The 24358-nt window shown below is 42.5% G+C and overlaps 1 protein-coding gene across 1 annotated transcript in view; it reads left to right on the forward strand.

Annotated features, from left to right (window-relative positions):
- Positions 1–233: 233 nt before the first annotated feature.
- The window catches only part of LOC139625384 (potassium voltage-gated channel subfamily B member 2-like), a 78642-nt gene continuing 54517 nt past the window's right edge, over positions 234–24358 (forward strand). Inside the window, exons 1-2 of the mRNA XM_071485322.1 lie at positions 234–703; positions 1849–2555. Coding sequence (XP_071341423.1) covers positions 1971–2555 — 585 coding nt within the window. The 5' untranslated portion in view covers positions 234–703; positions 1849–1970. The remainder of the gene's footprint in view (positions 704–1848; positions 2556–24358) is intronic.

A 24358-nucleotide genomic window follows, 5' to 3' on the forward strand; every position in this document is an offset into this window, starting at 1 on the left:
ATTCATACTGAACCCCCTCCTGATTTGATTTCTAAGATATTACATGAGGGTTATGCTCTGTGTGTGTGAGCTGAAATAATGAAACGAAACACAACATCAACTCTCCCTGCTGCTACAGCGCAGTCACAAAACGAGCTGCTTTTATTTTTGTTGCGTTTTGAAATATAATCTGCCGCCCGGTTGCATTAAGGTTTTCACCTATAGGATGTGGTGCAGCCCGAGTGCCCCTGCCTGTCTGCCTGCTCCTCCCTAAGTAGTATACAGCGGGACACTCCGCAGTTCGCTTATCCCGTTCCTTCCCGTTGCCTTTTACGCGCACGACGTCTGCAGCCTCTGATTCGGGGAGCCCGTCTTCTCCGCACGCTTCAAGCTTTTTTGGATGCAGGCAGGACTCTTTCCCCAGTGTTCCGATGGCGAAACAGCGCTGCTTCTGTTCCGCTGAGCATTTTTAGAGGAAGATATTGACGCTTTTTTTCTCTTCTTCTTCTTCTTCTTCTTCTTCTTCTTCTTCTTCTTCTTCTCCTTTTCCTTTCACGACTCATTTTCAACAAAATGTGGGACGCGCGTTCTCTGCGCAGCGTCCGCGGAGTGCTCTCTTCAGTCGCGGCCGCTTGACTAAAGGGGGATCCCGGCTCCCTTTTCATCCTCTACTCCCTTAGGAACAAGAGGAGTTTGCATGCAAAAGGTGGTTTATCTCGGCAAGGTGAGACCGACTATTTCCCTGTGATGTTATATTTTCATTTTGACACTACTTTGAACAGAGTCGAAAGCAGAATTTGTGCGTTCCCAGTACAGACTGTATGGACTGATTTACAATGGAGGTGCGGGATTATGAAGGCATCAAAACCTTACTGAACACAAAATACGTTGTAGCGTAACAGGTATGAATTTATTGAACTGCAGAACAAGTACAGACATATAGATTATCAATGTGATGCTCTCCTACATCTCTTCCTATACACACACACACACACACACACACACACACACACACACACACACACATATTATTCTATTTGGAATAATAATAGCCTATAGCAAATTTGTGCTATAGGCGCAAACTAATCAGGCAGTGCCAAATGTTAAACTGTTGCATTCAGGAACAATCGCCTATCTCTCTTCTCTACACGGAATTTATAGCTTTATTCCCAATTAGAATTTATTACCCGCTGAAATCATAATCAAAGCTTCTATTATTTACAAATTTCCTTCAAAATTTTAAGACTTATTCAAGTGTAAGGGGCATTCCAGTGTGTGTGTTAAATTATAACTTCTATACAGTCCCTGTTTTCATGTGCAGGTATTTATGTTTGTAAGAAAATGTGACTATGGTGGCAAGAGAAGAGATATTCGGTAATGTGGAGTTAAGTAAGACTCCAGAAATTACAGTCACATGTGCCTCCTCCATCCAAATAGTGATGACACATGAATGAATTTCAAGCCTTCTTTCAGTTCATTTGTTTCTTGAACCTACCACTGAGTCCCATTTTGACCAATGGGCTGCATTGAAAGTAGTGCTCCAGCAGGAGTTCATTGCTTCACTACAGCCATAACAGTGCTGGAGTGGAGTGCAAAGCAAAGCAGCCATATTGACTGTTAAAACAAAGTCATTGATTCTGCCTAACACCTTCTTAGAAATGTGATGAAAGGATCAATAACACTGTGCAGCTGTTACTATTTTTGACTGACAAAATGAAGTAACAGGTGACTGTTCCCTGCCACCTGAAGAGAGCTGATTTATAGTTCAATTTTTAATATTTTTTTTAAAATATTGTGATTGTAATTGATTGAACTAGTTTGTCATCAGTCATTCACTCATCTCACAAACGGTCTCTTTTGTTTCCTCAGCCATGGAGGGACTTGCCTAAAGAGGATCCAACATAATTCAAAATTTTTAGACTTTTTTTTTTTCATTTTCCTTTTTTTGTGTCATTGTTCCATCTTCCCAGAACGTCTCCTAGTTCAACACCATGGCTGAGAAGCTTGGAGCAACCGGGCTCAAGCCCACCAACATCCGAACCACTCCCTCCATGCCCCCTGAGCCAATCGACATCATCCGCACCAAGGCCCGGTCCCGCAGAGTCCGCCTTAATGTTGGGGGTCTGAACCACGAGGTCCTGTGGCGGACCCTGGACCGGCTACCCAGGACCCGGCTTGGCAAGCTTCGAGACTGCAACACCCATGAGTCCCTGATGGAAGTGTGCGACGACTACAGCCTGAATGAAAATGAATACTTCTTTGACCGGCACCCGGGGGCATTCACCTCTATTCTGAACTTTTACCGCACAGGCAAGTTGCACATGATGGAGGAGATGTGCGCCCTTTCATTTGGGCAGGAGTTAGACTACTGGGGGATTGACGAGATCTACCTGGAGTCCTGCTGCCAGGCCCGTTACCACCAGAAAAAAGAGCAGATGAATGAGGAGCTGCGGAGGGAGGCAGAGACAATGAGGGATAGGGAAGGAGAGGGAGAGTTTGATAACACCTGCTGCCCAGACAAAAGGAAGAAGCTGTGGGATCTCCTGGAGAAGCCCAGCTCCTCTGTGGCTGCCAAGGTAGGGAACCGAAACTGGAAGTGTGATCACACCGCCCCCATCTCACATTCCCTGTTCACATTTAAAGCCGAACACTCTGCCTGGATCATAACACATTACAGATACACTTATTAGAGGCCTACTCCCACCTGTAAAAAAATAATCACGAGCTCATCAATTTGAATCTTAAACAGCCGTGTACTGTACTCTCATCAGGTGCTTTCTTGTACCATCTGTTTGTCTTCCATCCCTGTAAGTAGCAACAGTTGTTAGGGATAAATTAAATATAGAGAAAGCCGCAGTGTTTGGGTGGATGTAATGGAAGAAAAGAGGCAAGAGATGAGGTGTGAAAGTAGATGTGTGATGTACATGCAACACCACGGTGAAGTCAAATTCATAGTTCTAGCACTGACAAACTAGTAGTGGAATCACTGCAGGAGCTACAGATTTACACTCCATTTGCTTTGACAAAATAATTGGTAGGTGCGTCAGCTTCTAGTCTTTTTCTTTGCCGGGATAAAGTATGTCAGTTTAGACCAGACCTGTCAATGGCTTGTAACGTGGCACTTCTCTTGGAGGAAGAGGTACAAGTCTCTTTTCTTGTGCAGCGCTATTATGTGTATGTGTCAGTCTCTCTCACTGATCGGATGCGCCTCTGTCTTGATCTGCTTGTGAGTCAGCGAAATGACAGGATGATGTCAAAAGTTTTTTTTTTCTCCATGGATGCCATTGCTTCAACTGTTTACTATATTTAATTTAACCACATTTATTCAATTTGATTGAGGGTGGAGGTAGTCATGAGTGTTTCTCCCTTCCCATGTACCACATGTTTAGAGGACTGCTGCATCAGTCACATACGGTACAATTGTCATTTGTACATGACAAATCCTACAGAATTCAGATGACTGTGTAGCAATGTCATGGACGTCCCTTCTAAAATGATGACAGTGGTGGTGACTCTCAACCCTCCCTCCTCCACAACCTCTGCATTCCATCCCGACTCTGACTCACTCCTCAATTAGGTAGGTCAACCTTGATGAAATCCAATCACTGGTAATTTACGTTGGGTCTCCAGTATCCTGATCTCATCATCGGGCAGTGCAGGGCAGGGCTGGCTGGGATTATATTCCATGTCAGAGGATCATAAACACAGGGTCTTGTGTGTGTGTGTGTGTGTGTGTGTCTGTGTGTGTGTGTGTGTGTGTGTCTGTGTGTGTGTGTGTGTGTGTGTGTGTGTGTGTGTGTGTGTGTGTGTGTGTGACCAAAGCAACATCATTCCCTGTGTGTGAGAAATGCAGCTCTGCATGTGCTGCATTGTTGTGAGTCCTTTTCCCCCTTGAAGCAAAGGATGTTCTTCATAGGCTGAGACAGGTTGGAAATCATGGTAGATTAAATTTCAGACCCCTGGTGCCTTGTCCTAAATTTATAGTGCAGTATTAAGCTTTACACATGGCAAAAAGCTTCTAATGAAACTAAATACATAGAGCCTTTTATAGGGCTGCTATTCGTGTTTGCTCTTCCTCCCTGCACTGTTCCTGCACGGCTTGTTTTCCCCGAATCAGCTACTGATTTGTGATTGACAAGCTTAATAATTGTATTCAGCCTCCGTAGAGAAGCGGTATATCACATGAATCAATTATAAGGAGGCTGCCAATATCTAGTTTAGGGCAAACTCAGGTGACGGCAGTGGGGTAATTTGATACGCTGTGTGATATTTAAAGTGATTTACATCCTCAACACGGTCCCTCGTTCTGCAGACACATCTCCGTATGTGCTGACCTGTTCACTATTGTGTGAGTGGGGGAAGCCTGCGAAACCTTAAAGGGAAATCCCACCCTAATTCAAATTGCATTGACATTCTACTGAGCGCTCTACAAGGAGAACTTGAACGTGACTCTAATGGCTCAGCCTTGTGATCGCGCAACGGTTATCCACAGCTGAAAGTACACTTGGAAATAGACTGCCGGAGCTGCTCGACTGTCAGATGGCAGCTCCCCGAGGTCAGGGAAGCCTTTCACTGTACAGTGAGAACCCTTGAAAGCCCTTGACCAAGTAAATGCCATTACTAGGTTGGTACATAGCTGTGTGCTTTTATACAAAGCAATCTGAGCCCTTTATCAAATGCAATCCCAGACCCTGACTCTCCTGGCACACATACATTCTCTCTCCCTCTCTGTCTCTTTTCCTCTTGCTCAGATCAGATATTAGAGCCCATTGTGCTTCTTTATGGCACCTATGGCCCTCTCTGCCCTTAAATAAAGGTTAAGCATGAGAGGACTGACCTTTTCAGCAGGGTCAATCAAGCTAGGATTACAATCATCAGCGATAACAGCGGCACATGCTTTGGGAGCGCAAGCCCTTTGCAGAGTGGAAAAGATGCAAACGACGCAGACGTTGCACCAAAAACCGTTTGTAGAACGCAGCGGAGGGGTGTTCGGAGAGAGCCACAAGTGAAGGGGGAGAGTTGGCGGAAAAGATAGTGACAGAGGAAAGCCCTGAGAGAGAGAAAGAGAGAGAGTGATGTAAGAGGTGCAGTCATGTAAGTTACGCTTCAGGATGCTGAGCTGGATCTTTGCAAACCTTTCCCAATGAATAATGAATGAAATGGTCAAAACAAAGAGGACACGGGCTAATGCAGCGGCCTCTCTGTGTTACTGCGTGACTTTTGGTTGAGTGCCCCGTTGAGTGAGTGAGTTAGGAGGAGGAGGAGCGCAGATTTATTTTGTGTCCAGTTCTATCTGATGCTTGGTGTGGCACAAGTTAGCACCCAGGAAGGAAAAGCGAGAAGTTTATGTCACAACAAGAGCTTGCAACCTCTTACAGTGTACATGATTCTTTTTATATATTTCCATCACATGTGTGTTTGCAAAGATTTTATTGAAAACTGAATTATAAAATTGCAGAGGTTGTTCATCAAGAAAGATTAAAGCCACATGTAAATCATGAGGTGATACATCTCTATTCAGTTCGAGTATCCGCACAAGCTTACAGCCACTGACTGTGATGTGCTACTAAATTATATAAGAATTGAGAGGCAGTCATGTTAAGAAGAAATATCAGCTGGACGTTTCCATTGTTTTCTTACTGTAGGCTATAATTTCTATTAATCCAGTAGAACGTGTCATCCTTGATATTGAGCCAGAAGGATTTGTGCTGCCCTGACCCTCTTTTGTTTACAATGAGTCATGGGTGTAGTCGTACAGCCAATACACTTAGCACGAGCTCATACAGGGAAGCCATATCCAAATTACTGGATTGCTTCAAGGAGATACAGTCAATAACAGTGACTTCTGCTTTTATATTTGCCTGTGTAACTGTATCACCATTACGGATCATCATTCTTGCAAAGACTGATCTCGGTGGATGTAACTTGTAAATATAGTTTGTAACCTGCCGATGTTTTTCCGCTTTTTAGTCAGTGTGACACGAAATGTGATTAGATGCCTCCTGTCTATTTCTTTCTGTGTTCAGATAAACAGAGTGGTATGCAGAAAGTGTGTAATAAATGCTACAACACAACAGTGATTTAGTGAGAGCTTCAACATTAACATATGAGTCAGGCTGTGTTCCTGGCATCATAAATTAATGCTATGAGTTGTTCCATGGATGCTTGTGCTGCGTTCTAATATATGTACAGTATAGTTTGCAAGAGCTGCATCTTTTTATTTTGATTAGTGCTCATGCAAAGCCCCTATAAGCTGTTCGGAATATTAACTATGTAATATGAAATATTAAAGCTGTAATACACCATTCACTCTGAGACAAAAATCATTCCCCTGTTAAGGTTTTCTTCACTTTAGAGTCCATTCAGTCTGGGCAGCCCTGGAAAATAATGGCCGAGGATTCAAAGCATTTTAAAGAGATCAATGTTTCTTCTTGCCAGACATTTCAAGTTGGGTTTTCTATTCTCCACTCCCTCTTCCCTACATCAGCCATGTCCAGCCCTGTGCTTGCTCTTAATGTGGATGTGCACCATTACTCTCTTCTTTATCTAATAAGCTAGTCTAGCTAGTGGGAATGATAAGCAATGGGCCTGCACGGTGCAGACTTGTGCTGTTTGGTCCTCCCACGCTTGGAAGCAGCCAAAGTCAGTCCAGCACCGACACTGTTGTTGGTGATGACACAATGTGAGGAAGCTGTAGCATGATAAGGCACTGTAACAGACACCTGAAATGCCAATCTTAGTGAGTGTCAGTGGTGTCATAATCATATGTCTTAATGCGGAGCAGCAGCAAATGCACAATACACAGTGTTCTTTTTTTTTTTTATTGTGACTAATTTACAGACCCGTGGATATGTGAGACGGCAGAAGTGACAATACTAATGCATAGCCTAAAGTGTGACAAGAGCAAATTCAGTTAGCATGCGGTTGAGTCAAAGAGAGGAGGAGAGATGGGAAAAATGAGTTAGACGTCTTTAGTCAGCATGAAGACAAAAGTTTTGTACAGTGTGTTCCCCTCTGGATGAAACTGAAGCAGCAGGTTTGCTACCTTGAGTTTCACTATCATCCTTTCATCTCTGCATGAATTGTGGTCAGTCTTCAGAAGGTTAAATTGATGGACATTGGAATTTTATGGAATTTTATGTTCTCAGCCTGTCAGGCAAATGGATTGTTGTTACTTTTTGCTTATTTTGTAAAAACCCTGCCCCCTGGATGCTGACCTAGACTGTTGTAGCACTATGAAATCAGATATTGTGCTGTTAGTGTGCAGTCAATCATAACTCTTTAGCTTATTTAACTGGTTTTCATGTCAGTTCTTTCTCTTAGTACAATGCCTCTCTGCAAGAGGAAGAGCAGATGATAATAACTCCATCCTGTAGGAGTTATTATTGTACTACATTATCTTATTTGGCCTTTAGCAAGTTGTCAGGATGTATTACAGGAGTGGAGTTTATCATTTAGGTGGAGCACACCTTCTCCCCTCCTGCAGTCTCCTAGTTACATAAGCCTTCCACCAGGCCTCTAATCAGTACAGCCTAGCATTTAGGCACTAGCACCTAAATCCTCTTTACCCCGCAATCATAATCAGATAAGAGAGAACCTCCTAGATTATAGGTGGCATGAGTTCTTATAGTGCCTGCATGGGCAGAGGCAGCAGCATTTATCATCAGGACACACTTTATCCCAGTCCCTCTGTCCACCACTGTCTTTCTTTTCTCTCTATAAGTCACCTGCAACATAAGGATTATCTTAAGTTGAAATCAGTTTTATAATGATTTGGTTCAGATGAGAAAGGGTTATTATAAGACACTGGGGTTGAAAGGATAATGAAAGCTTTGTAAGGGCACAGAGACTAACAAGCAGCACTCCCCCTGAACTAATTTGACTCCTTCAAAATGCACTCTGGCATCAGTTTCATCAACAAACTGTGGCGATAACCTACTGTTACCTCACACACTCCGGCTTTTTCTGTCGTTTGAAGCATCTGAAACCATGCCTTCTATTGTTTTCATGAAAACTGGCCGATTTGTTGTATAGACAGAGAATACTCACTAGTTTGTTCTGCTATTTACTCACTCTAAACATGAATTTCCTCATATGGACAACAAACGGCACTAGTGCTGTAAGCAGTGGATAGAGCACTTTCCACTCTCCACAGTTTTGTTAGTGCTGTTGGAATTTATAGTTATGTTACTAAGCAGCAAATATCAACTTTCATAACAGTAGCAATGCAGGTTTACCAGGATTGACATCTGTTAATATGGTGATTTTACATGACTGGGAAACACTAAAATCATTTTTAAATCTATGAGCTCGAGATGCAGCATTGGATCTGTTTACATTATATTTAGTGAGTTTACACTCATGCTGCAGATGCATGAGTCCTGCTGATAGAGTTGGTGGACCACTGTATGTACAAAAATAGAAATGTATGTGGCCAACAATACACAAGGGCAACATTAAATCAACAGTTCATCACACAAAAGTTATTTTTAATTTTAAATGCACTGAAAATTGCTCTTGCGAGATTATCACTGTGAAGAGGCCGACTACACCTCATTTGAGTTTTATAGCAGTGGTATCACTGGGTCATATTTAAAATGAAGAGGAGGTTAGGACACCGCAGCCCTTTATTGATCCCTCTGAAGTGTTTTATCTGTGAGTGTCACCTGCAGGGTTGAAATGGAATATTTAAAGTGAGGCAGAGGAAGTTGTCGAAGGCAAAGCAAGAGAACGCTATCAATGCTGCTGTACCTGAAAATTGATTTGTTGAAATCACATTGTTGTACAGAAATACTCAGTGATGAGTGTGCTGTAATTGCAAAGCACGCATCAACTGTCTTCTCTCTTTTTTGCTTTGCTTGGCACAAGTAAACCACTGCTGCTTTATTCCATTTTCATGATTGTCAGTGAAAACTTACGTGCAGAGGAATTACATTCCGGATGCAGCTCAGTAGCAGTGGGGTCCCAAAAGAGCCCGCTGGCCTGTCTTTGGGCTTATTGCGCTTGACCTTGCACAAAGCGATTCATAAATGAAGACGTCATTAAGTGAAACTCATGAAGCACAGCTAAGCACAACAGCACAACACTATGTTATCTGCACAGTATAAGTAATCGAGAAGGGCAACAGAGAATAACAGGCAAATCTGGATTCAGTGGAACTTCAGTGGAACAAGAAAAACTCACTTTAGCACAAGTCTAGTATAAACAACATGCCCAGTACAAGCCAAGGCTAATGAGTGACCAGATGGTGTGAGAAGCCTGATGGCTGAAGTCTTATTAGTAATTCTACTGTCATCCCCAGAATACACCCTCACATTTTCTAACTGAACAAGTCTTTTACGACTACAGTGAAGCAAAGATTGATGATCCATCAATGACATTCTCAATTAATCATTTAGTGTAAAAGAGGTTCGAAAATAGTGAAAAATGCTTCTCACGATTTCCAGAGAACAAGAGATGATGTCTCCAGATTCCTTGTTTTGTCCAACCAACAATACAAAACCCAAAGGTACTTAATTTACAACCAAATAAAACAGGAAAAAGCACACATTATACATTTTAAATGCTGAAACTGGCGAATGTGTCATTTTGTCACAATAATTGACTTAAATGATCAAATTGTTTCATATAAGCTAAAGCTTACAATAAACCTGTTTTTTTTTCTGTGGCCTTTTAGAGGCAATGGAAACAAGCATATTATCACATTTAAGCCGATAATGATGAACTTTGCTAGGAAACATGTTACTATTTACACCTCCAGTAGAGACAGAGCAACATCAGCATTTCCTTGGAATCATGTTTGTGTCCAACTGCTGAATGTAAGTCCCATATTCACTGCCTTTTTAGCTTTGTTTTGTTCTCCACCAATTCCTGTGGGAAGTATCGTCTCTTAAGCTGGTAAATGCTTTGCTAGGATCACTAGCTAGCTGCTAACTTTGCTGTCTGCTGTTTGGTGCTGGGCAGGTAGTGTACAGTAGGTTGTTGAGTTTTCATGCTGAAAATCAGCTGCCTGCTGAGACCAAAAACTATACTATGAGAACAGTGAGACTGACCCAAAACAGTAAAGTTGTGGAGTTGATAACTTAAACACTGAGTAAAATGATGCTAAAAGCAAGTAGAGCTGAGTAAAAAGGAGAGTCGGTTGATAATTATCTCTGGTAAATCACTACTAGCAACTCCTTTCACATAGAAATAGTCATGGGATCCATAGTTACTATTAAAATCTGAACTATAGCTGCTTTTTTCTTTTGCCCACAATTTCATCTTCACACTCTCTATTAGTTTCACACATCATGCTTGTCCAGTCTGCAAAAAGTCCAGGGGATGTAAATTGGCAAAAAGCCGCAGGTCTGAGCACCATCAAAGTGAGACATAAATCCCACTGAAGGCTGGGAGTGGCCGTGGACCAGTAGCGAGCGGCAGCACTGGCTGGCACTGCCAGGTTGAGTGACACTCTGGGTAAGAGGCTAATGTGTTCCTTCCTCCTCCTGCTTTCCTCATCTCCCCCCCTGTCTTCCTGCTCATTGCCTCCACCGCTGCCTCTTGTTAGGTTTGCTCACCCTGTCTTTTGCTGTTTTTCTCGTCCCAGAAAGCATCAGAAAATAGGGGGAGATGGAGAGAGGACAGGGGCTGGAAGAGAGTCATCATTCTAAACGCTATGAGCACCAGGTCTCTATTACGTGCTTCAGTGATCCCCCTACACACACCAACACACACTATGTACTCCAAGCTCACGGCCAGTCTTCCACATCTCTGCACATATACACACATTAAAGCCACGGTAGGTGCAGCACACAAGCGGGCTTGCGACACACATACACACACATTCACACACCTCCTCATCTGAAAACCGCCAAATACTGCTGAACCAGCATTCTGTGGGTGCCACAACACAGTCAGTGCCACGCCGTTGTCTCCCTCACTCTCTCCATGCCATCTCTTTTTCAATACCTCTCAACTCATTTCCTATTCCACCTCAGATGCTTTCATAACCTACCCTTACATTTTCTTTTTCATCGCCATCACCTTACAATCCTCAATTTCCTCTTATAACTTTCCGCGCCCTTTCATCTCTCTGCTCTGTTTTCCCGTCCCCTCCACATTTCTGGCTTTATTTCCTTGGAGGGTGAAAGCTGAGTTGTGATCCTGCTCACCCTTCCATCTTGGAAGCAGTGACATGCCAGTGCATTGGTATTCATTGTGGTGTTTTTTCATTCGGCCTTTTATCAATCATATTTAAGAGAACTACTTCCTTCGGTATCTTTGCTTCCTGTGTGCCAGAGCTGCAGCTCAGAGATGCTCTACTGTTTTTTGATACGAAAAAAAAAAATGTGAGTGGATTTACATGCTCTGAATGCAAAAGCAATCCAGACACCTTGAAAAAAGACAAGTGGAAAAACAAAACCAAGTGATGCGTTTTGAGAATCCTCACAGAGAAATGGGAAATCCTCTGGAGCCAGAGTCCTGGCAGTGTTCTCCAACCAAGAACAACCCCTCAAGTAGCTCTGGAGAGGAAAAAAGGGAATGTTTAATCAACTTCATTTTACTTGTTTCCTCTGAAATACTGTTTTTGCGTAGTTTCCATGGTGACTGTGGTGTGCCATGGTGACTTATTGACACCCAGGGAGCAATTCATCTCTATACAGGCTGTGTGAGAGGCAGAGCAGCTGGTACCTCAGCCCCCACAACCAAACCCTAATGCAAATGTAAGGGAAAGGGCTTGGGCTCTACATTACCAACACGGTTCACGTCTCACTGATTTCTTGCCCTCAGTTTACTTGCTCTTCATTGGGATGCTGAAGTGTCTTTGGTAATTTTCGGTTTGTGTCATTTCTACCCAATGCTTCATTAGTTCTCACTGACACTGAAATGACCTACCAGCAGTGTGTAAAATGAGTTTACACAATCATATACAGAGCAGTAGCTGCTGTCATATGATGAGCGTAAAATAGCTTTAACTTGCACTGCACCAAAATGTAATGATGTGTTTTCTTCTGTTTGAAAGTGTTGACAGGCAAGCTGGGTTTGTGTTTATGTGAAAGAAAGAAGAAGAATGGTGTCTCTGTCTTCCTTGTGGCCCGGCCCTCCAGGCCAATCAGAGTCTTTAGAGTGTCAGCAGCCGTGCAGGGACTTGGTTTTTGCAGGATAGAAGATATTAATGAAAACCTCTGCTCTATGAAGGAGCCTCTGAGGACATATAAGAGAAAGAGACAGATAGAGCAGATCAGTGGGAGGTTGAAAGGGGTTGAAGCCACTTGTTAGCCGCTGCCTCATGGATACTGGGTGACGAAGCAGAAGCTATTGTGATTGGACAAACACATTTCTACACATTTCCCTCTCATCAACACCACCTCCCCCTCTTTCTCCTCCTCCCTTGTCTTTGGCTTTTTCTGTCGTTTTCCTATTTTAGCTCCTCTGTTGAATCGCCTCCATTTTCATATACTGTCTTCCCTTCTTTCTGGCTTTGCTTTTCTCTTGTGTCATCATGTTGTTGGCGTCACTGTAAGCTGTGCTGCCAGCTGTTTGCTGTCTCCCACCACCCTAGGAAATGACAGAAAAAATGATTATATTGCCCGTTCTTTGTTGTGTATGTGGACCCCCCGCCTCTTCTGCTGAGCTACAGGAGTTCCTCATTGCTGACCACAGTAACTCTGCCTCATTTCAAGTGCTTTAATGCACCTTTAATTTCAGTTTTCCTATACCTACCATCCAGTCTGCAAAAAGTTCAGATGAAATAGTTTATTCCCATTTTTCAGTTTTCAGAAAAAGCAATTTCTATTTCTGCTTATTTCAAGAGTTTTTCTACTTGAATTTTCTTGGGATTTGTGCCGGTCTTGGTTGGTCCATCACTTTGGTTCAGATTAAATTATCTGGTGCCCAAAAGATGAATTGTAATAACTTTTGAGGTCTTGTGACTTTTCATCCAGCACAACCAACATGTCCAATTTTATTTGTCCCCGCAACAACTAGTGTTAGAAATGTGAGGCAAAAACCAAACCATTCATGAAATTAGTGAATCAGTCAAACAGATCACTAAATGTGCCCTCAACTGGAACTGTCCATTTGTATGTCTAGTCAGGCGAGGTGACAAGAGACATTGATACAGTCCTTTAGCTCCCTAATTGTATGATTGTAATCAGCTTAGTGTCATTGGAGGCAAGGATGTGCCTTAGGCTGGTTTGAGGGCATATAGGGACTAAGGCACACACTCCAACCATGTGACCCTTTTCAATGTCAGGAAGCCAAGCAGTGGGCCAAACGATCAACATCTGACATGCCTGAAAGGTCACACCGACTTCTGGCTTTCTCTGGTGTATGTGTGCAGATGTGGATCTGGTTGGCTGTGTATTGCCCAACATTTAAAATAAGTGCAAACGCATGAGTTTTGAGAGTTAAAAAAGAACAGTAACGCTGGAAATGTTTTGAGATGCAGTCACGCACATCACAGCACAAATTTTCTTTGTGTCTTTATGAGGTGCCGCCACCTCAAGAAGGATCTGTCCTCCATCACTGCAGGATCAGGGAAGATTTGGGTCTGTTGGGTGATGACATTTCGTTGAGGCCTTGCCAATCGAAAGGATGACTCTGAAGTATTGACTGGTGTGCTGAAAGGCCCACCTGTCTCATTTTGTTGCACAGTACAAGTTGTGTCGTATGTACAGCGTCAAACATCAGTGGCCATGTACACTATAGCTGTAGTGGTGCTTTTTCATGCTTGCATGTTTCTGATATTTGCTGTTTCACTCCCTCGGCTGCAGCACATACTGTGTATTTATGTCTGGATTCTTTTATTTATATTCCTGAACTTGGTGCTACTTTTATAGCCTCTCAGCTCGTTCCTTTATGCTTGTTTGTGATTCACCTTCAGTGACTCACTGTTAAGCTGATTCTCTTTATACCCATCTTTGATTATCCACATCGTGTCAAATCTGCTTGTTCACTTCCTCTTCCCTGCCCTTCGTTTTACCCTGGTGTCCTCCAGTCATTCACCCTTGCTCCCGAATCACTTGTTTCCTCTTCAGCTTCCTTGCTTCATGCAAAACTAATATTCATGTAGAGGACTTCCCTTTTAACTATTTTCATTTAATTTGCCACGTATGCTTTGCCAAGGATCTGCCAAACCCACCGTGAGTGTGATTTCTGCCCTGCATCCAGACTTACAGGTGCTGGCGAGTGTTTCTGGCAGTAGCACAACTAAAGATTTTAAAGTGTACTTGTTTTGCAATAAATCCCTCTTAAGTAGTGTGACAGTATCTAAAGGCCACCTAGCACTCTTAAGCATCCCTAGTTTTTGCCTCCTGTTCCAACTTAATGAATAAGGTGTCTGAAAGCAAATAACAATACTAATGTTGATGGATGACTGTTGATACAAGGCGAAGTAGCACCGGCCTTTGTCACATTTCCAGTGTTGCTATTCACGCCTTTTTGAGTGGTTGCTTTCCTCTACTACGCTGAACGTCATTCTGCTCTATTTGAATTACACTAATACCACTTTAAAACTGCATTAATGTTGTCATAAAAGTCGCTTTATGTCACAGATAGACATCATAAAGCTTAGTATTAAAAATACCTAAGACTTGCAGTACTTAGAGGGAGATGTAAAGGGAAGCTCACCTCTAAAAATACCCACAAGGCGGCCAGTGACACCACACTGCAACACATTGAGTGAGAGTAAACAACAATGTGCAGTCATGCGGAGAATAAAATCTAGATTTTCTCTTTCCTGGTTAGTCTTGGGGAATACAGGGAGAGATTAAGAGGTCTCATTTAAACATATAGCTGCATTGTGAATGGGTAAAGTCTAATGCGGATTATAATGTGAAGCATTAAATCGGTTAAGGCAGTGATTCATCCACCCTGCATGATTCATCTCCTGTTATTACTTCAATATGTATTTATTCCCTTTCTCCACATGCCACTGCTGATGAAAGCCTGGCCTTTAATCTTTGTTCAATTCAGATGGGACAATGTGGAAGTTTATAAAGTGACACATTTAAAGGGGGGGACCTTTTTGGCTGTGTATGCCTCTGTACATCTGGGCATGTACTGTATGTCTCAGAAGACATTAATTTAATTTTTAAGCAGTCTCTAGCATACAGGGGTGCGTATATGCACAGGCAGCAACTGATCATTATTAAAACAAGACACATGAAAGACAAAAAAAGAAAACGTGGTGTCACTTTCATTCCCATTCCACAGACGACAGTTTCGTTCACTTGAAAGATCGTTTCACTCTGTATTCATCAAATGATCAACATTTATCTGTACTTTGTTTGATGTGGCAATTTATTTGACATTAAAACATTTATTTATTTTTTGTGTTTGTGTCATTTCTCCACTTGAGACTCACTGCTTCATTTTCCTCTTATATCTGTGAGTTTACCCTCAGATTTACAGGTTTATACAGCTGATGGATATCCTCAGAGGAATGTGTCTAGAGAAACAGTGCACACTTTGGCAATGGAAAGTTGTGACACAGGAATGCTGTTTATGTTTAATAGTTTAAAAGTTTAATAAATATTAATTTAAAAATGTTTACCATTTTGGCATGTTTAAGAGGTGCGCCGATTTAATCAGCGGTGTAATTTGTCTTACTGAGCACAAAAAAATTCCACAAATGACTCTCTCCTAATTGAAAGCCCGAGTCTGTCTTCTTGTGAGGATTAACGCTGGTGCTGAGATGTATAAATCCAGCCTCCTGTCTGACTGACTGACAGGCAGACACAGCCCCAACCTGATGTGCCGCTACCCTAATCCCCTCTGACGACACTACAGAGTCTAAGACAGAAATTAACAGCCCTGCAACTGCGGCGACCGGCCTGCCTGCCATTGCTGTGATCACATGCCCATGATGATGACGAATCAATTAGCATCGCTGGCATATATCAGATTAAGACTAAACAGGGCCGAAGGCAGGCTCATTAAAACGGTTGTCTGTTTGGTATGTCTAATAGAAAGCCAGACAGAGGCTTAATGGGGGAGGGTAGGAGTTACTAAGGGACACTGTGGATTGCCGGGGTTCACAGCCTAATCTGAATGTTTGGCTTCTCTCTGTCTCCAAGCTGGACAATGATCAGGAAAGGGGGGAGGTACAGGTAGATGGACACTAAAAAGACATTAAAAGCTGCTGTAATCAATATTTTTATTTTCACAAAATGACTGTGTGTAATATGAAAGGTGTCACTCATAGGGAAAACCCCATAGGGTATTATCACACAACTCAACTCTACTGCGCTTTTTAGCATCTTTCAGCTCATTGTTTTGGTTGTATGGCCCACTGTCACTGCTCTCATCAGCACTGTTTAATTGAAACAGCAATGAAAAAGCTCTAAAACCCACTGTGCGCTACCTGCCCTGCACCAAACAGCAGAGAGATAAAGTTGGTGAGCACTTTCGAGTATTTTGCAGAAAAAAACCCAAATATTTCCCGCAGGAGTGGGCTGAGAGTTAAAGAACCTAGAGAGTTAATATTGAACTTATATTTGTTATGTCACCAAAAACATGATTCCTAATCACAGCTAATGTTTGTCTATATCTGCTGGATGTGTCAATAGACAATTATTTGCTAACAATTTAGCCATGTCATCCTGGTGGGCAAAGTTTGCCTCCCATCCCAGACATTTTTTTTAAATATAACCATCTTTAACTTTCTGTAAGCCAGTGTTTCAGTGCAGCATATTTAACACACCTTAACTGACCTTATTTACCATCACCAAATATATATTTGTAAATACTTGCATGTCAATTTGTATTTCAGTATGTGTATGTCTATGTGATAATATGTGTGTTTACATGCATGTGTGCGGTTTTGGGTGGGATACCCTGCAATCCTGCAGAAACAGTGTATAAAAACCTTCCCACTGGTCCCCACAGGGCCCTCTACTGAAAGACGCAGTGCACACAGCCTACAGATTACTTTTGTGCACGCTGCATGCACGTGTGTGTACTGTGTATATGTTTGTGCATGACTGTGTAGGAGTGCAGATGCAGCACACTGTAGTCAGCCATGTAGAACATTGCATGAACAGCATCATGCAAAGTATGTTACAATTCAAGTGCTCTGCAGTAAGCGTGGACTTCCATTCATAAGAATATATTGAATATAATCTCAATAGTAAATGTCAAACAAATTTCCTTTAGTTCTTTGTCCTTTAGATTAAACTTGAGTTCTGGATGAGCTAACATTTTGCCGAGACAGTTTTTTCTCCGAATATGAATAGTATGATAATGAAATCTCCAATGTTATCAGCTGCATATATCTGTTCTCTGACAAGCACTCATTCATATCTGATAGCACTAGTGCAGTACTATTCTAAAGGAGGAAGTAGTAAGGGAGATGTACTTTGATATGAAATATTGATATCCTGGACAGCCTGGAGTTTTGGCCAAAGATAAAATTGAAAGATAGAGCAAGGACGGGGAAATACCATAGGCAGAGAGAGAGAGAGAGAGAGGTGAGGTACAGTGTGTCAGAGTATCAGACTGCAGCAGTCGCAGGGATAAAAGCCTATTATGAAGAAGTGAGGAAGACACAACTTCAGTTTCAGCCAGAGCTTTGGTTAAGGTTGTGACTCTGTGACCGTAACAGGGAGGCAGCTCCGATCCTCCAGATTTTACTGATAGCTTCAGGGCTCCTCTCCTCTCCTCATCTGCTTGCAACTGCAGCCAGACTCAGAGTGTTTGTTGCTAGGCCACATAGAAGACTGAACATGGAAGAAAAGCACACCACTGAAGTACAATCAATAGTTCCCAAATAATTTCCTAACTCTATTTATTTGATGTTCAGTTTGATCCAAGAGCTTCATCAATATTGCTGTCAAATGAAGTAATGTTGTATTTGGCGGCGCTAGCTGGCGGCTCCCCCTCTCTCGTTGGCCACTGCAGATTGAGGTAAATGTTTAATGACCATGTGTGTTCAGTCCGTGCCTGGAAGTGTACCACTCTTTGCATTGCACATGTTCCACTCTTAAATAGAAACCCTGCTTTCCCCATCTAAGGGTAGCTGTACAGTAATCTCCCACCTGAACGCATGTCCCCTTCTTCATGTGAACAAGGCACAAAGTGTGACTGGACAGAACAGATCCACAGAGACTGGGACACTGAGCTGTCTGCACATCAGGTAATATGTAATCTGGAATGTGTGGCAGTGATCCACTGTAACTGCACCTAGTCCATCACTTTGTTGATGCCATAAAAAAAAGAGGACATTGACTGTTTACATCCCCTTTTATTCCCCTCATTCATGTTCTTCATCTCCTTCCAGTCTGCTACTTTATCTGTCTTTCTCCTCTTTTTCTGCCCTTGATGCCAATCCCTTTTTCTGGCCTCTATTTGCCTCCACCCACACGCCCACGTACTATCTTCTGCTCCTCTCATCAGCAGAGAAAACTGCCCTGCAATTCACTTCTCCCCCGTGGAGGACACTGCATGTAACCTCTTACCATCCTTAACAGCATGCTACCTTTGAGATTAATTAGTATTTGATGAAACTGTATCCAACAATTTTCCCATCAAATTCAGGCACCTGAATTTGTTGATTTTCAAAATGTGACCCTGTTTGTGTGTGTGTGAGTGTGTGTGTGTGCATCCTCTTCCCCTGAGTGAACTCTAAATGACGAATCCACAGGCCTGTGCATTAAGAGTGCAAGTCATCCCACCACCTAATCTGACACTACCGCGTGAGACATCTTAGGCAAATTAGCAAGTGAGCCGTACGTGCGCCGGTACTAATCTGGCATAAACATAGAGAGGGCTATTTAAAGTTCAGTTTCCACTGCGACAAGTCAAATTTAGCACAGCTTCAGAAGTGTATGGATATCACTCTATCATCCTGATAACTTAATCCCTTCTTTGTGTAGTCATGCAAGAGGCAGAGATTGAGTTGGAGGATGGATGGATGTGTATGAATAAATTTGTGGAACTCTGGTCAGAGGAGAGCAAAAGGAAAATACCCACATACTTCTGGAGATACGGGAATGTGATGGAGGGGGAATGACCGTGATGGGCTTTGATAGTGATGGATCACAACTTGTGTTTATGCTTCTGGTTAAAACAGAGTTTTTCAAAAATGTTCAGAGAGAATGTGAAACTTGTCTGGGGTTAAAGTTGAAGCAGCTTCAAAGGAGGCAGCGGGAGTGCTCGCCTCAGATAGTGGGGTGTTTAAACACAACGCACTCCCACACAACTGCTTCCAAGAAACTGAACTACCCAGTGAAAGTGATGTTTACTTTACTCCGAAATACTCTCTCAGGCTACGGGGGATGTATGTATGAGTTTATGTCTATGTGCGAGAGCGGTGTACACATTTCTCTAAACCCTATCACTGCTCATAGTGCCACTGATTAGCATTTAATCAAGCTCCAGTTCTCGTTTGACTTTAATATAATTATGTTTATATCCTGATGTCGGGCCATATCATTGACGAGTGGAGCGTATTTATTGTAGCACAGAAAGATGGCACGGTGGTGAGGTGGGATATGGGAAAAACTGATGAAGTGTGGCATAGAAAACAAAATGTAAATGTGGGCATTTAAGATGTAAAGGAGGAGAGGTGTAGAGAGGGAGATCAGAGAGAGCAGCAGGAAGTGAACGAGAGATGAGAGAAGGAAACGGGAGATGGTGGAATGGAGGGTGGGGGGACTAATGTGTCCTTCATGGCGTGAGGCTGGACAGAAATGGCTCAGTGTGGAGCTAAATTGACTCCATTACAGGAGCAGTGCACCGGAAAGCATCAGTGACATCACCCACCCATCCCAGACAGGCAGTTACAACTCTCATAGGGAATAGATGGGGATGGGAGCAGCCTATCTGCAGGATGCAGCAGCCACTGTGGTTTAGGCGTGTTTACTGCTGCTTTGCATGTTCTACACGTGATGCTGGGGGAGGACAACATGTAAGATAAAATTGCCGCATGCTGATGAGCCAGCAGACACTGTAAACAAGTAACTCTACAACAAATATAAGTGGCGCCGACAGAGGAGCGCACTAATCAGTGTATTTCACTAGTTCAAATGCTGGTGTAGTTTGACTAGATTTTAGGCTTCTTGCACTCGTGTGTGTGTGTGTATGTGTGTGTTTGTGCTCAGACTGAAGATGATGAAGGAGAAATATTACCTGCTGGGTCACAGCTATTTGCAAATATTCAAATTCATAAAAGTCATGTTTAAAATAGCATGGAACATACAGTATGCCGCTGTCGGGTTGTACATCAATAATTCAGTAATTCAAATTCATTTCCCAACTTTCAGTGTAGTATTTCTGATGATATCAGAAAATATTTATAATATTCCAACTGCTTGTTTGGTCTGACCTACAGTCCAAAACCCAAAAATATTCAGTTTGGAAAATACCAATTAATTTTCCATCAAACGAGGAATCAATGAATTGACTAATTGTTTCAGCTCTAGATGATATGATTGTGTCACGTTTTTGTTGCACAGATTTCTGTTATCCAAAAAGAGATACTACGAAGATTGAATTCTAATTTGATTAATTTGCCATATTAAAATATAATGAGTCTCAATTTTGGAAAAATAACCTTATTGATATTGTAATACCAATTTAAACCACATCCATAAGCCTGTAAAGCAGAGTGCCTCATGTGCGGTTGTGTCTTCGTGTCACCACATCACCTCATCTGGACTAACGCACAGGGTATAATACCGTAGCAGCTGAATCTGTCTGAATCTGTATATCCGCCTTTGTTTCAGAGAAGACAGGTGTTGGTTTCTTTACGACACATTCAACCATCAACACCTACACTAAAAGCAGAGCGACTCAATACAAAATGCAGTTAAAATTCTGAGCTAAGTCCTACCTGCCAGCTCGGATCAGCAGCAACTCACTGGAATCCATATCGGCTCTGTTCCAGTGTCGGATTGCTCATGCACTGGCTTAAGAGAAGGTCATGCTGCCACAAGTATGGGAATCACATGCCATTCTGTCACGCTGCTTTGTGTATTTGTGCTCTAATACACTATTCGTTTATGTTCATTAAACGAGCCTCATTATTGATACGGTGACAGATCATATGGTTTAGATTAATCTCTAATGTCCCACCTCGCCTCGTAAACTGGATTGATATGACAACATTCATCGTACCTGCTTTCAAATGTCATTTTTTACATTCTGCCATTCATTTTTGCAACTTGATGCTTCCCACTGTGTTCCAACTGTTGACTCATACCAACGGGGGCTTCCTCTGAGTTCAGACCCTTCAGTGTTATTTATAGAGGCAGAAAAGACAAGAAGGAAGATGTAACCAAGACAACAGTGGATACTTTCACACTTTGCACTGGATTGGGCTGAATGGAAAAGAAAGCATACAATTATGCCTCTCCCCTTACTGTGATACAGCTGCCTGATTATAGAGACACAACATGCACAGGCTGGTGAATACATCCAAACAGAAGCTCTGGAACAGAGTGTGCAGCATGTAAACACCTTTCAGACAATAACACCTCGTAAAATAATTCCACTGGCGTCATTGTCTCAGTCTTAAAACTGCTTGCGTAACAACTTTGTGCCAAACTCATCTGAAGCAGTGTTGCAGTTGGCATGGCCTTCACTCCCCCATGTCCAGAGCAGTTGATGCTGAGTGGTCTGTTGGCTTTGCATTAGGAGCAGCAACAGTCAGGTAATGAACAATGAACAAGGGTAGGAAAATATGGTATGCACTGGCGAGCAGCTGATTAGGAGAAGTTAGAGGAGTAATTATGCAGCTGTATGGAGTAGTTAATTAAAAGGAACACTTGGCAGATCAAGCGTGTGAGACACACAGAGCATAAGATGGAGGTGCCTCGTCACAACCCTGGCCAGGACAGTGGGAACTGTGCAGCTGCATTCTTTCTGGCTACTGGCCCAGGCCTTGGTTCATGCCCACAGCCTCGCCTTCATTTCCCCCGATCAATCCCCGGCCCTTCTACAAAGCCAGAGCACCTGCTGTCCGTTCTTAACTGGATTGATTTCCATCTGGTCTTTTTTGAATTTCTGATGAAAAATTAGCTCGGGGAAGACAAAGGAGGGAGTCCCTCTCATGGTTAATGCAACAGAACTACGTTGTCGACTCGTCTCATCTCTCTGGCCCTTTTCCATTATTGATGGCTTTTTCCAGAGGAATTGCACGGCTAATGATTTCGGCCAGCTGGTCTTGATCCATGAGTGACAGTCCTAGATCATAGGTCTCCTTTAGAGAGAAAGCTTTACACCAGGGGTCCAACTATCCTTCATGGCAGAAGACAGTACACGTCCTGTATATTATATTTCAAACGTCTTCCAGCCTGAAGCGAAATATTCCCTTGAATCTGTCGTCGCTGCATGACATTTGATATCTCTAGACCGATCTTAATCATCATGTTTGTGTTGCCATCGTCTCTTGTGTTAGAGAGAGCAATAACCTGAGACTTTATAATATGCATTTGTGTTTGTCATAGTGAGCTCTAATTAGTGCATCAGATGAATACAGAGGGACATTCTGGTCTTCACAATTCACTTAACCCCCATTATCTTCACTGATTTGATCTGGTCCCCCTTACCCTCATTAGCACGGTAATTATCAAACAGAGCCCCAAGATACAGAACTGGAGCACAACATTTGCTAGAGCAGGACAGCTCTGTTATAATACATCTATTAATTAGACACATCCTGAGTCAGCATTTGTGAACTGCTCTGTTGTTCTCTCTGAGAAACTTCTCACACCTGCAGTCTCTTCCTGTTGCATCACTGCTCTGCATCTCCTCATTTGCTAATAACACGTGGAACCTGCTGCAAGAGTGATTCCTCTGGCCCCTATCATCACAGGGCAGCACTCCATCGTCACAATTAAAGCTTTATGTTTCAGGTCGCCAGGTCTCCTGCTCCAGAGGAGGTGAAATGAAAGACACTGCATGTTAAAGGGGGCTCATGGGAAAGCAGGCAGTGAGGGAGAAATGGAAGGAAGGTGGGTGTGCATTGAAAGGGTAGGGGGATTATCTGTCCTTGCATTTATGCTAATAAAGAAGTTCCTACCTCACAGTATTTGACAGAGAGATTTGAAGAAAAAAAAAACGGCTGATGAAGGAAAAAGGGAAAGAGGGAGAGACGTAACATCTCAGATAATAAAAAGTGAGAGAGGGAAGAAAGTAGAAAGAGTGGCGATGAAAGGCAAAGGAAAGGACAGAGGCCTTTTGATGTAGAGTTGGTTTGGCTCTGGTGAGAGGCGCACCTTTATTGTTCAGCTGCACTTTGCCCAGATTTGAAACGGGCTGACTCGGACGGCTCTTTGGAGTTCTCTGAGGCTTATTTCCTTATCAAAGAGCACTACCTCGTAGAAACCATGACTGTGGGGCTGGCTTACTGTCTGCCCTGTCAGTTTATTTAAATGAGTCCTGCTTTTATGCAAGCTAGCCAGGAGAACAGGACAGGCATTTCATACATTTCCATTTCTGTCTTAGCAATGGAGCACAGCCTCGCTCTGCTCTAAGCTGATTTGTTGATCCGCCGAGCAGTAAGACTTTTTTTTTTGGTTTTTCTTTGTTTGCATTCAGATTATTCACTCACATTGCTAAACATCCTTTTAAAGCTACAGTTCTTAAGATCAAATCTGAACAGAGTGGTTATTGTTTTTCACCAATAGTTTTAAAGTATAATTTGATTATGTAATTATCTCGCTGTATCACAGTTAGTGGCAGATTCCACCATTTCCATGCTGGATTCATACGCACAAGGACCTTATCAGAGCTGTAGGCCATATCAGAGCTGTATTAAGTTACTGCTAATGTGCACTGGACATTTCCGTCTGCTGCTAGTTCACATTTAAAGCCTGTGAAATATAATGTATTTGTCAGTGTAGCTGGTAATGACAGCAATCATTCATCAAAAATCAAGACAACAGGCACTTTCTAAATTTTTTTATTAGTTTTGATTGTTGCAGGAAGTTTTAAGTACGGCAAATATGAAATAATGGAAGAGCATCAAGTGAGTAAATCAGGATTTAAATCAAAAGGATGATAACTTTAAGATATGGATTTTATAAAAAGCTGAGATGTCTCACCTTATTGATGGTTGAATAATGAAGTAAATCATAAGCTTGCATTTTTGTAGAGCATTTTGTCTTGTGTTTGTTTGGTCAGCCATTCATAGTTTAAAGCAGAAATATAAGAAGCAGAAAAATGAAAAAGCCTGTTTGGTCTAAATATATCCAGTTGGAGGTTAAGTGTATTCTAAGGTGGAAACAGACAAGGTTGTCCCAGTGGGCGCTCTGTCCCAGGCTTTATTTTTATGTCTCGGCAGCAGGACTGACTCTACTGTGCTCTACCTGTCCTATGAATGTGGCAGACTCCCCTTCATCCTTCTGTGATCCCGCCCACACAGCAGCAAGCCGACATGGCCGTTGGCAAACTT

Source organism: Trachinotus anak, unplaced genomic scaffold (genome assembly GCF_046630095.1).
Source record: "Trachinotus anak isolate AG129_WGS33_773 ecotype Australia unplaced genomic scaffold, CSIRO_AGI_Tana_v1 ptg000009l, whole genome shotgun sequence".
NCBI lineage: Eukaryota > Metazoa > Chordata > Actinopteri > Carangiformes > Carangidae > Trachinotus > Trachinotus anak.